The sequence below is a fragment of the Bos javanicus genome, chromosome 25, assembly GCF_032452875.1.
Source record: "Bos javanicus breed banteng chromosome 25, ARS-OSU_banteng_1.0, whole genome shotgun sequence".
In the NCBI taxonomy this organism is placed as follows: domain Eukaryota; kingdom Metazoa; phylum Chordata; class Mammalia; order Artiodactyla; family Bovidae; genus Bos; species Bos javanicus.
Window position 1 is genome coordinate 20,043,981 of NC_083892.1, and position 11,577 is coordinate 20,055,557.

The window sequence follows — 11,577 nt, forward strand, 5'->3', positions numbered from 1 at the left end:
GAGTCTTCTAGATCAATCTGCCATACATACAAATGTGTTTTTAAATATTATATATGCAGCCTTCCTTTTTCTTGTCTTTTGTTCTGGAAGCCTCACAATAGATACTTCCCAAATTATACTTGCAACAAAAGTTCAGGAAATGACTTTTCTCTTAATAACAGAGTAAACAATACTGTCTTCAACTCTAGCAAAGAAGCAGAACCAAGATGAGTTGCTTCAGGGTGAATATCTGACAAAAAAAAAACACAAAACCTCAACTCTTGCTTTTTTAAAAAACAAATTTTAATTGCTGGAAAATTGCTTTACAGTGTTGTCATGGTTTCTGCCATACAACAGGGCAAATCAGCCATAATTATACCTATGCCACCTCCCTCTTGAGCCTCCCTCCCCTCCCACCAGCCCACCCTTAGATCATCAGAAAGCATCTGGCTGGGCTCCCTGTGTTACACAGCAGCTTCTCACAAGCTATCTGTTTGACACATGCTAGTGTATATATGTCTATGCTACTTTCTCCACTCGTCTCACTGTCTCCTTCCCCCACTGTGGCCACAAGTCTGTTCTCTATACCTGCGTCTCAACCCTATGTTTTTTAAATAACAAAAGCATTCTTGGTATTTAACTATATGTAGTTAATCATTAGAATCAATTTTAAAACTGTTTTTTGAAAACAAATACTTGCCATAGAGATTTACCATAGTGACAGCCTGGAGATCCTTGGGCATGAATCTCTCCTGATTTCTGTTTCATATTAGGATGAAATCAGTAGTCTTATTTAGTGTTAAAGATTAAGTTACCTAGGGTAGAAATGAACTAGTCTTATGTATTATACTTGGTTCTGGTGGATTTTGTTCTCTCAAAGTATCAAAACTATGTTATACTGTTGATTCTGTTGTAGTTATGATATGCTTATTGTGAATTTCTTTATTAAAGTTTTACATATTCTTGCTTTATGAGGCTATTGATGAAGCACAGAGGACTAAAAAGGAAAAAAAATAGCCCTTTCTCTGAGGAGTTTATGCATCTTGCTATAGTATCACTAGGAGAGCTAGAAATACTCAGCAATTTAGAACTCTCCATGTGTTCAGAGCCTCAAATTTTGTACTTTGGTGAGACATGACTTTCACCTTCCCCATCACTGTCTGTTTGGGAACAAAAGATTAAAATATATACAAAATATCTTACAGTTGTTGATATGAACTGTGTACATATAAGGATATGGGCTTCCCAGGTGGCTCAGTGGTAAAGAATCCACCTGGCAATGTAGGAGCCGCAGGAGATGTGGGTTCGATCCCTGGCTTGGGAAGATCCCCTGGAAAAGGAAATGGCAACCCACTCCGGTATTCTTGCCAGGATAATCCCATGGACAGAGGAGCCTGGTGGGCTACAGTCGTGTGGTTGCTAAGAGTCAGACATGACTGAGCATGCACGCACATATAAGCATGTATGTTCGTTGGGGTTGCTAGAAAGAATATTGGGATAATCAGTCTTTTTTTTTTTAGAATTTAAGAAATGTTTATTATTTGGCTGCACCAAGTATTACGTGCTACATATGGGATCTTTGAAGCAGCATGTAGGAACACTTTTTACTTGCGGCATGTGGAATCTAGTTCCCTTACCAGGGATCACACCTGGCTCCCCTGCATTGAGAGTGCAGAGTCTTAGCCACTGGACCACCAGGGAAGTCCTGGGATAATCAGTTTTTAATGAGCTTCTTATAGTAAGTCCATATTCCACCTGTGATGAACATGTGAGCACTTGTAGCATTCTAAATTATTTGTAATATTTTGCCCAAAAGATTCTAATTGAAGCTGAAAAACTTTATTAATAGTGTCAGAAATGAGGCTGTGATGTGAAAATTTTTGTGTAGGAAATTTCTATCTGGAATTTCATAGGACCATAATAATATATATCCTGTGTTTTGCCACGGAATTATCAATGTTGTGTTGATTTTTTTCCCTATGGCTTACTTCTCTTCCTCTATAAATAAGGGTCATAATGTTTCATTGCAAAGGGACCGCCTGAGGACAAGATTATGTCCTAAGGAGGATATAACCAACACTAAAGATTTTTCTTTGGAGAAATATTATGATCTTATTTTTTTCCATTTAGTCTTTATAGTTGGAAACGTTAACAATAGCCTCCAACCTCTGGCAAAGAAAAACAGGTGTATCAGAAGTTAAATCCTTTTTTTTAATATAAATTTATTTATTTTAATTGGAGGCTAATTACTTTACAATATTGTATTGGTTTTGCCATACATCAGCATGAATCCACCATGGGTGTACACGTGTTCCCCATCCTGAACCCCCCTTCCACCTCCCTCCCCATACCATCCCTCTGGGTCATCCCAGTGCACCAGCCCCGAGCATCCTGTATCATGCATCGAACCTGTACTGGTGATTCGTTTCATATATGATATTATACATGTTTCAGTGCCATTCTCCCATATCATCCCGCCCTCACCCTCTCCCACAGAGTCCAAAAGACTGTTCTATACATCTGTGTCTCTTTTGCTGTCTCGCATACAGGATTATTGTTACCTTCTTTCTAAATTCCATATGTATGTGTTAGTATACTGTATTGGTGTTTTTCTTTCTGGCTTACTTCACTCTGTATAAGAGGCTCCAGTTTCATCCACCTCATTCGAACTGATTCAAATGTATTCTTTTTAATGGCTGAGTAATACTCCATGTGTATATGTACCACAGCTTTCTTATCCATTCGTCTGCTGATGGACATCTAGGTTGCTTCCATGTCCTGGCTATTATAAACAGTGCTGCGATGAACATTGGGGTATGCGTGTCTCTTTCAATTCTGGTTTCCTCCATGTGTATGCCCAGCAGTGGGATCACTGGGTCATAAGGCAGTTCTATTTCCAGTTTTTTAAGGAATCTCCACACTGTTCTCCATAGTGGCTGTACTAGTTTGCATTCCCACCAACAGCGTAGAGGGTTCCCTTTTCTCCACACCCTCTCCAGCACTTACTGCTTGTAGACTTTGGGATAGCAGCCATTCTGACTGGTGTGATCCACCAAGTTCCTCTTTTTAACCTTTTGGCTGTAGTGGGTCTTTGTTGTGCACAGGCTTTCTCTGGCTGTGGCACGTGGGCTTCTGTTGTTGTGACTCAAGGGCTTCTTGTGGCAGTGCTTGACTTTCCCCCGTGTGGTCCCTGGGCTTCTCCTGTGGAGCGTGGGCTCTAGAGCACACAGGCTCAGTCGTTTGAGTAGCTGCAGCACACTGGCTTCTCCAGTTGCAGTGCATGGGCTTAGCTGCCCCACGGCATGTGGGATCTTAGTCACCCAACCAGGGATTGAACCTGCGTCCCTTGCATTGGAAGGCAGATTCTTAACCACTGGACCCAGGGAGGTCCTTCTCGAGCTATTCTTTCTTGTTCTTGATATTTGTTGTAGACGGTTGTCTCTTCACAAGAGTTTCTGAATTCATTTCTGCAGAGAGTATATGACTTTCTCCTTCAAAAATGAGGGTTTTTTTCCCTTATCATAAATTTATATTATAAATACCTTTTTTTTCCCCTGGAGAGATTTTTAGTTTAAATCTAGATAAAAATCTCAGCTCCAAACAGCTGTGGAATGTTGGGTGATGTAATAAACCTGGCTAAGCCTTAGTGTCTTCTTCAGGGTTATTGTGAAAACCAGTAGCAATAAGAGAAAAATGACAAACAGGGCCTGGCACACAGAACGTCTGCCCTGCGTGTTATGCCCTCACTCTTCTTACAAGGGGCTCATCAGGCTGACCCTGTGAGTGTGCTAAGCTGCTTCAGTTGTGTCTGACTCTTTGAGACCCTATGAATCACCCTAGAAAGGAGAAATTTCTTCTTGAGGAAGTAATAGCTCACGTGGACTCAGGTATTCTGGACCCTAATTCAAAAGACTGTATGGCCACAGAAACCATAGTTAGGTTTCTTTGGGCTTTTCCATCCTGGGCTCCTACTTCTTTGTAGGAGCACTCACAACACTGCTTTTGATATCAACTTCTTTAACAAGAGATGTTTATTTCTACACTACTAGCCATCAACATATTTCATTGATCCAATTGGGAAACAACATTTCTAATTGTATACATTTTTGAGCTTATATTGATAGCAGAAAAGGAGAGTGGAAAGGAGGCCCACTTTGCTTTAGTTTTCAGATGTGGAAGAGCCCCAGTGTGATAGGTTTGGAGGTGACAGGATGACTTTTGTGAACCCCTTTACCTACAGAGCTGAATTTACAAATTGTTTAGCAAGGAAAGCTAAGCTAAGAAAGTAAGCTAAGATACCAGACAGTAATATTTTAGAATGTAATAAGCTGCAGGTAGATATTTTTCTTTCAAAAGTAGGTCATTGTGAGAGAAAATTGGGTGCAAACATTTTGCCATAAGCAAAGGTTCTTATTATAAGATAAATATATTTATCGTCTCTTTGCCTCCACTAGAACATAAACTTTGTTGAAAGTAAGAATCATTATTGATTTATTTACTCTACATTGTAAGAACCTAAATCAATAAGTGAGCAATAAATATTTGAGTGAATGTAATTATAAGCAGAGCTTCAGTATTATTTTTCTACCAGAGATTCATTTAAAAATGTTAAGGCTGGAACTGACTTTCTGAAAGCATAAAAAGGCCAACTGGTCACTCTGCTGCTGTTGAGTCACTAAGTCATGTCTGACTCTTTGCAACCCCATAAACGGCAGCATGCCAGGCTTCTCTGTCCATCACTATCTCCCAGAGTTTGCTCAAACTCATGCCCATTGAGTCAGTGATGCCATCCAACCATCTCATCTTCTGTCGTCCCCTTCTCCTCCTGCCCTCAGTCTTTCCCAGCAGCAGGGTCTTTTCTACTGAGTCAGCTCTTTGCATCAGGTGGCCAAAGTACTGGAGCTTCAGCTTCAGCATCATTCGTAATGAATATTCACGGTTGATGTCCTTTAGGATTTACTGGTTTGATCTCCTTCCCAAGAGTCTTCTTTAGCACTACAATTTGAAAGCATCAGTTCTTCAGCACTCAGCCTTCTTTATTGTCCAACTCTCACATCCGTACATGACTACTGGAAAAACCATAGCTTTGACTATACAGACTGCTGTCGGCAAAGTGATATCTCTGTTTTCAATACACTGTCTAGGTTTCCCTAGTAGCTCAGTTGGTAAAGAATCTGCCTCCAATGCAGGAGAGCCAGGTTCGATCCCTGGGTCGGGAAGATCCTCTGGAGAAGGAAATGGCAACCCACTCCAGTATTCTTGCCATGGAGAACTCCATGGACAGAGAGGAGCCCGGTGGGCTACAGTCCATGGGGTGGCAAAGAGTCGGACACGGCTGTGAGAATAATTTTCACTTTCAGGTTTGTCATAGCTTTCCCTCCAAGGAGAAAGTGTCTTTTAATTTCAAGGCTGCAGTCACTGTCTGCAGTCACCGTCAGCCTTCTTTGGAGTCCAGGAAAATAAAAATTTGTCTTTGTTTCAACTTTTTCCCCTTCAAAAATTTGCCATGAAGTGATAGGACCAGATGTCATGATCTTAGTTTTCTGAATGCTGAGTTTTAAGCCAGCTTTTCCCCTCTCCTCTTTCATTTTCATCAAGAGGCTCTTTCCTCCTTACTTTCTGCCATTAGAGTGCTATCACCTGCATATCTGAGGTTGTTGATATTTCTTCCAGCAACCTTGATTCCAGCTTGTGATTCATCCAGCTTGGTATTTCGAATGATGAGCTCTGCATATATGTTAAATAAGCAGGGTGACAATATAGTCTTGACGTGCTCCTTTCCCAATTTTGGAGCAGTCCATTGTTCCAAATCTGGTTCTAACTGTTGTTTCTTGTCCTGCATACAGGCTTCTCAGGAGACAGGTAAGGTGGTTTGATATTCTCATCTCTTTAAGAATTTTCCAGTTTGTTGTGATCCACACAGTCAAAGGCTTTAGCATAATTAATGAAGGAAGAGTAGATATTTTTCTGGAATTCCTTTGCTTTCCCTTGGCAATTTGATCTCTGGTTCCTCTGCCTTTTCTAAATCCAGCTTGAACATCTGAAGTTCTTGGCTCACATACTGTTGAAGCCTAGCTTGAAGGATTTTGAGCATTACCTTGCTAGCATGTGAAATGAGCACAGTTGTATGGTAGTTTGAACATCCTTTGGAATTGCCCTTCCTTGGAGTTGGAATGAAAACTGATCTTTTCCAGTCCTGTGGCCACTGCTGAGTTTTCCAAATTTGCTGGCATATTGAAGGCAGCAGTTTAAAAGCATCATCATTTAGGATTTGAAATAGTTCAGCTAGAATTCCATCATGTCCACTGGCTTTGTTCATGGTAATGCTTCCTAAAGGCCCATTTGACTTCACATTCGAGGATATCTGGACTCTAGATGAATGACCACACCATTGTGGTTATCTGGGTCATTAAAACCTTTTTTGTATAGTTCTGTGTATTCTTGCCACCTCTTCTTAATCTCTTCCTCGTCTATTAGGTCCTTACTGTTTCCATCCTTTATGGTGCTATCCTTGCATGAAATATTCCCTTGGAATCTTCAATTTTCTTGAAGAGATCTCTTTTTTCCCCCCATTCTATTGTTCCCCTCTATTTCTTTGTATTGGCTTAAGAAGCCCTTCTTATCTCTCCTTGCTATTCTCTAAGTTCATCCGTATCCCAGTAGAGGGTATGCAATGTGAAAGAGGAAAAGAAATTCTCTAAATCATGGGCATCTCTCCCAGATTAGAATAACATCTTAAAAGAAAGAGGAAATCTTAAGAAAAGAGCAGTAAGATCAAGGAAATTTTTGAAGAGCATCAAGTGATTCAGTGAAGTAATATGGAAATGAAAATGGTTGCAGCTTCAGTAATAATGGTGTCAGCCTTGAAAGCATTGGGGGTTAGACTACAACATGGTATTTATCAAACTACCTTAGTCATTTAAATGTTCATTCTGCTGCCTTCCCTTGAACTTCCAGCCTACAGCTCTCTCCCTGTAATGTTGTCAGCACACTCACTGGAGGCTTTGCGCCTGCAGATTATCACAGATGTTCTCTACGCCTCCTCTCACCCTGGAAAAAAAGAGAAAAAGACAATTCTGTCTTTAAGATCAGAAATCTCCCAGAGAGAACCCATATCAGCTGGAATCTAATTTCTTGATATTTCTGAAACTGGAATCTGCTATAACTAGAGAATGCAGAAGGACAATGGGTCCTATTGTTAAGCACTCAGATAAAAAGCACACAGGTGCCTCAGCCAAGCAGAAATCAGTCTTTTCATGAAACACTGGGCTTTGAGCACATACTGTATAATTCCTTGACTAGCAGTTCATGGTCATGGTTCTGTGGTTTTTTTGTTCACTAAAGGTCTTGATTAGGCCACTTCCTTTCTTTTTCTCTGTGTTTAAGAAGTGTGTGATTTAGCCTGTGACAAAGTGGAACTTGGTCTTCCCTGGTGGCTTCAGTGGTAAAGAATCTGCCAAGGCAGAAGATGCAAGTTCAATTCCTGGTTCTGGAAGATTCCCTTGGTGAAGCAAATGGCAACCCACTCCAATATTCTTGCTTGGGAAATCTTACGGATAGAGGAGCCTGGCTGGCTATAGTCCATGGAGTTGAAAAGAGGCAGACATGACTTAGTGACTGAACAACAATACTAACAACGTGGAACCTGATTTTCCCTTACTTTTTGGCATCTTGCACCCACTGTTGACCCAGTCCCCCGATCTGGTCTGTCTTGTGGTTCCAGTCAGTGAGTAGTCAAAGGTGGGGAGAGAAGCATCATGTTTCTACATATCTACATCAAGTTCAAAAGTATCGTCATGACCTTGTCTTCTCATTCTCGAAATCCGTGATCAGTCTTTCAAACCTCCTGTGTCTTTCTTAGTAATGACCAATTAGAAATTACTGAATCCCATCCCTATAGTGGTCGGAGGCCAAATTATGGTAATTTGGACATACGTGCCAATGGTAAAGATACAATTTTCAGGCCAGTTTAGCTGCAAGTGACAGAAACTCAGTGGAAGTAAGATCAAATGAAAAAGGAACTTACCAGCTCATATAATTGAAAAGTCAGACAGAGCTGGGCTTTGTGTAAGTAGTACTCAAATGATGTTAGGAATCTGTTTCTCTGCCCGTGACTTTCCCTCTGTGTTGAGTGCAAACTTTTACCACGTGGCAGCAAGGTAACCCCAGGTTTACATGGGCTTACAGACTCAGATCCTAGAGGAAACATTTGTCCCAGTAGCACAGCAGAAGCTCCGAGCTGGACCCTGAAAGGCTTTGCATGAGTCACATGTGCATTCCTGAGACAGTAGCTATAGCCTGACTCTGACCAGGTCTCGGTGTATGCCTGACATTGGGATGGGAGCAGGGTAGTCGACATCCAGTGAATCTTCAGGACTGAAACAGGCTTACTGTGGAAGAGGGCAGAAGATTTTTCTTAAAGGAAGAAATGCTAGGAAGACAAAACCCCATGTGCACCTAGAAATGAAGCTTTCCATCGATAGTCTGGGTGGAGCAGAAATGTAATTGCATCCTGACAGCATTATGGGCTCCTCTGTTACTTCTAGAGGCTACAGTCAGCATGTGTTGGGAAGTCCAGTTGATGGCCCACGTCTTTGTGATTGTCTCAGAGCCCAGAAAGTAACAGCAGAGGAGCAAAGAATGGGAAAGTCATAGTCATGAATTCTTGGATTGAGTAGGACTCAAGGTGAAGAGTGGTTTTGTGAAGCAGTAATAGGAAGCAAACACAATCCAGTCCAGAGTGCCCAAGACTTTCCTGCCTGTGGCCTTTAGAGGTGGAGGTAGCAATGCTTGGATGTTTTCCCATGATTCTACTCAGAGGTCTTCTAGTTAATATCTACTTATTCTTCAGGACTCAGCTCAAATCCCACTTCCCTGGGAGAACCTTCTCCAGACTCTACCTGCAAATGCTCTGACTATGAGCTCTTATCTAATACTTTGCTTTTTTTCATCTCAGCATTTTTTCTTCATTTGTAATCATGGGTAAGTCAATCTTATTTATGATGACTTGATTAAGGTCTATCTACAGAACTGGGAGGTGGGCTCCATGAAGTAGAAACTCAGTTTTGCACCATTGGATAACCAGTCCTGAACCCAATGCCTAGCACATTAATAATCACACAATACCTATTTTTTAAATGAGTGAATGATACATAGGTTCTGGTAATATCAATAGGTTCTGGTAATATCAACTGATTCTGGTATGAAATATAACAAACCACCTCCTTTTCTTGTACCATATAGTTTGACCTTTCCACTTATCTCCTCAATTGGCTGAATTAATGAGGTGCTGTTTTAGATAGCCCAAGTAACCAAAGAGAAGCTGCAAACCATATAATCAGCCCCCAAATAACCAGGAGGCCTCTTTTGCTGTGTATGATTTGAATGAAAAAGTATGATCTACTAAATATAATAGGCATATTGGGCTTAATAAATGATGAGAACCATAGGCATCTTGGGCTTAATGAAGTCCTTGGCAGAAAAAGTTGTGTCATTTCTTAATATTATTATTAAGCCTGGTTTCCTCTCATAATCTCAAATTGTGTAGAAGGGAAGTCAGTTTAGTAATAAAAATGAATGCCCAGCTCCTGCCTCTTTGAAACTCTCTGGATGGTGATTTCAAGACGAAAGTGATATGAGTATGTAGATACACATATGCATTGTACCACCTCCACCTCTGTCTTCCTGCGCCCAGTGTGGGGCCCTTCACTGTGGCCACAGCACTTCTCCGCAGGCATTGTGATCAAAGGAGTATGTATCAGCCTCCCCTGGTATAACCAACCGGAAGGTAGGGATTATTTACTTATTCAGTTATTTGAAAGAATCAAAATTATTTGATAAAATTACATTTACTTTTTAAATGGACTCAATAGATATCAAAACTTCTCTGAAACTTCTTGTTGTATAGCTTTGAGTTAATAAGAAAAGAAGCCACTGGAGAAACTAACTGTGTTTCAATATTTTTTTCCCTCTCAGTACAATCTTAGATCTTCATGAGGCCATGTTTAATTTGATTTGCCTGGTCCCACTGGGCATCGCAGCAATTCAGATCCTGGTTTGGAGCCCATTCTCCATCAGGAAGAAGACAGACTACACAGGGGCCTTCTGGGGGTGACACCAGCCATTACAAGAGTCAAATGAACTTCAGTTGCTTGTTTTCATAGAGTTACATTATGCCAGAGGGCAAAACTGTTCTTTATAACCTCTGATTTGTTTAGGAAAAAAATAAAACAAACAAACAAATAAAAGTCCATCAAATGTAGAAGTTTTTGACTCCATAATAAGAATGTTAAATATGGGGACTTCCCTGGTGGTCCACTGGCTAAGACTCTGTGCTCCCAATGCAGGGGGTCTGGGTTCGATCCCTGGTCAGGGAAGTAGATTCTATGTCCTGCGACTTAAGATTCCACATGCCACAACTAAAAAATTTTGCATGCCACAACTAAGACCCAGCATAGCCAAATAAATAAATAAACATTTTTAAAAGAACGTTAAATATGAATTAAGTTGGTCGTTTCCAAGTGGTCTCACTGCCTGAACACAACCTTTCACTCCTTACCCCTGAATTGCTTTATAAGTTGCTTTGGGTCTCCCAGAACTTACCTGACTATGTGTGCCACTTTCTTTTATTTTTTTTAAAGCCCCATATTGCTTATTTGACTGATTTTATTAGTGATACATGCCCCGCCTTTTCATTAAGTAATACTTTATCACCATTGTCTGTAGATTCCCTGTGATTAATAGTCATCAGATTTGGGAAACTCAGGGACCAGGATTAGAGGACTCATATAGTCCAGATTTATGTGGTTCACTGTCTTGGTTGCAGAGCTTTTGGTTGTGAAGAGGCAGGAATTCAGCTGTCTTAAAGAGAGGTTTCCGGTAAGGATGCAGTAGATAAATTCATGGGCATCTGGGACAGGAAATAAAACAGGACTAGAGGGGAGAGTCAGGGTGCCTTTGATTGTTTCTGTCACCTTCAGTCTTTTCTCTCTCATTGTCTCTCTGTCTTCTCTTCTCTCTCTCAACTGGCTGAGAACCAGAAATTTCAGTTCAGTCACCCACCTTCATCTAACTGACTCGAACTCTGTGTGCCTGTCTAGATTCTCTCATCCAGGAGTGAAAAGTGGCCCAGCATGAGACATTGGGACACACTGATGTGATAGAAATGCTTAATGATTGGCTCTATGGGAAAAAAAGTAAGCATATATACATATGTCATTTTATTATAAATTTTACTGATAAAAATATGTACAGTATATGACTTACAAATCATCATAAAACATGACTCCTTTTTTGGAAATTCCATCTACCTATAATTTCAGCATGACTTGCTATTTCTTTTTCTTTTTCCTAATTTTTTGGCCACAGGGTGAGTCATGCAGGATCTCGGCTCCCTTACCAGGGATTGAACCTGTATTCCCTGCAATGGAAGAACCGAGGCTGAACCACTGCACTGTTAGGGAAGTCCCATAACTTGCTATTTCTTTCAAATTCCATATTCCATTAGAAGTTTCTATAATTGGCAACAAAAATCATGAAATCAAAACTATGGATAAATGCTTGATTATCATTCAATTCCAAAAAAAGTCACCCATGTCA

At 40.6% G+C, this 11,577-nt stretch overlaps 1 protein-coding gene across 6 annotated transcripts in view; it reads left to right on the forward strand.

Annotated features, from left to right (window-relative positions):
- Nucleotides 1-10,221, forward strand: part of LOC133238373 (transmembrane protein 180-like) — a 42,187-nt gene extending 31,966 nt beyond the window's left edge. For all 6 annotated transcript variants that reach the window (XM_061401400.1, XM_061401396.1, XM_061401399.1 and 3 more), the window contains one exon: nucleotides 9,955-10,221. In XM_061401400.1, coding sequence (XP_061257384.1) covers nucleotides 9,955-10,093 — 139 coding nt within the window. In that variant the 3' untranslated portion in view covers nucleotides 10,094-10,221. The remainder of the gene's footprint in view (nucleotides 1-9,954) is intronic.
- Nucleotides 10,222-11,577: the final 1,356 nt, after the last annotated feature.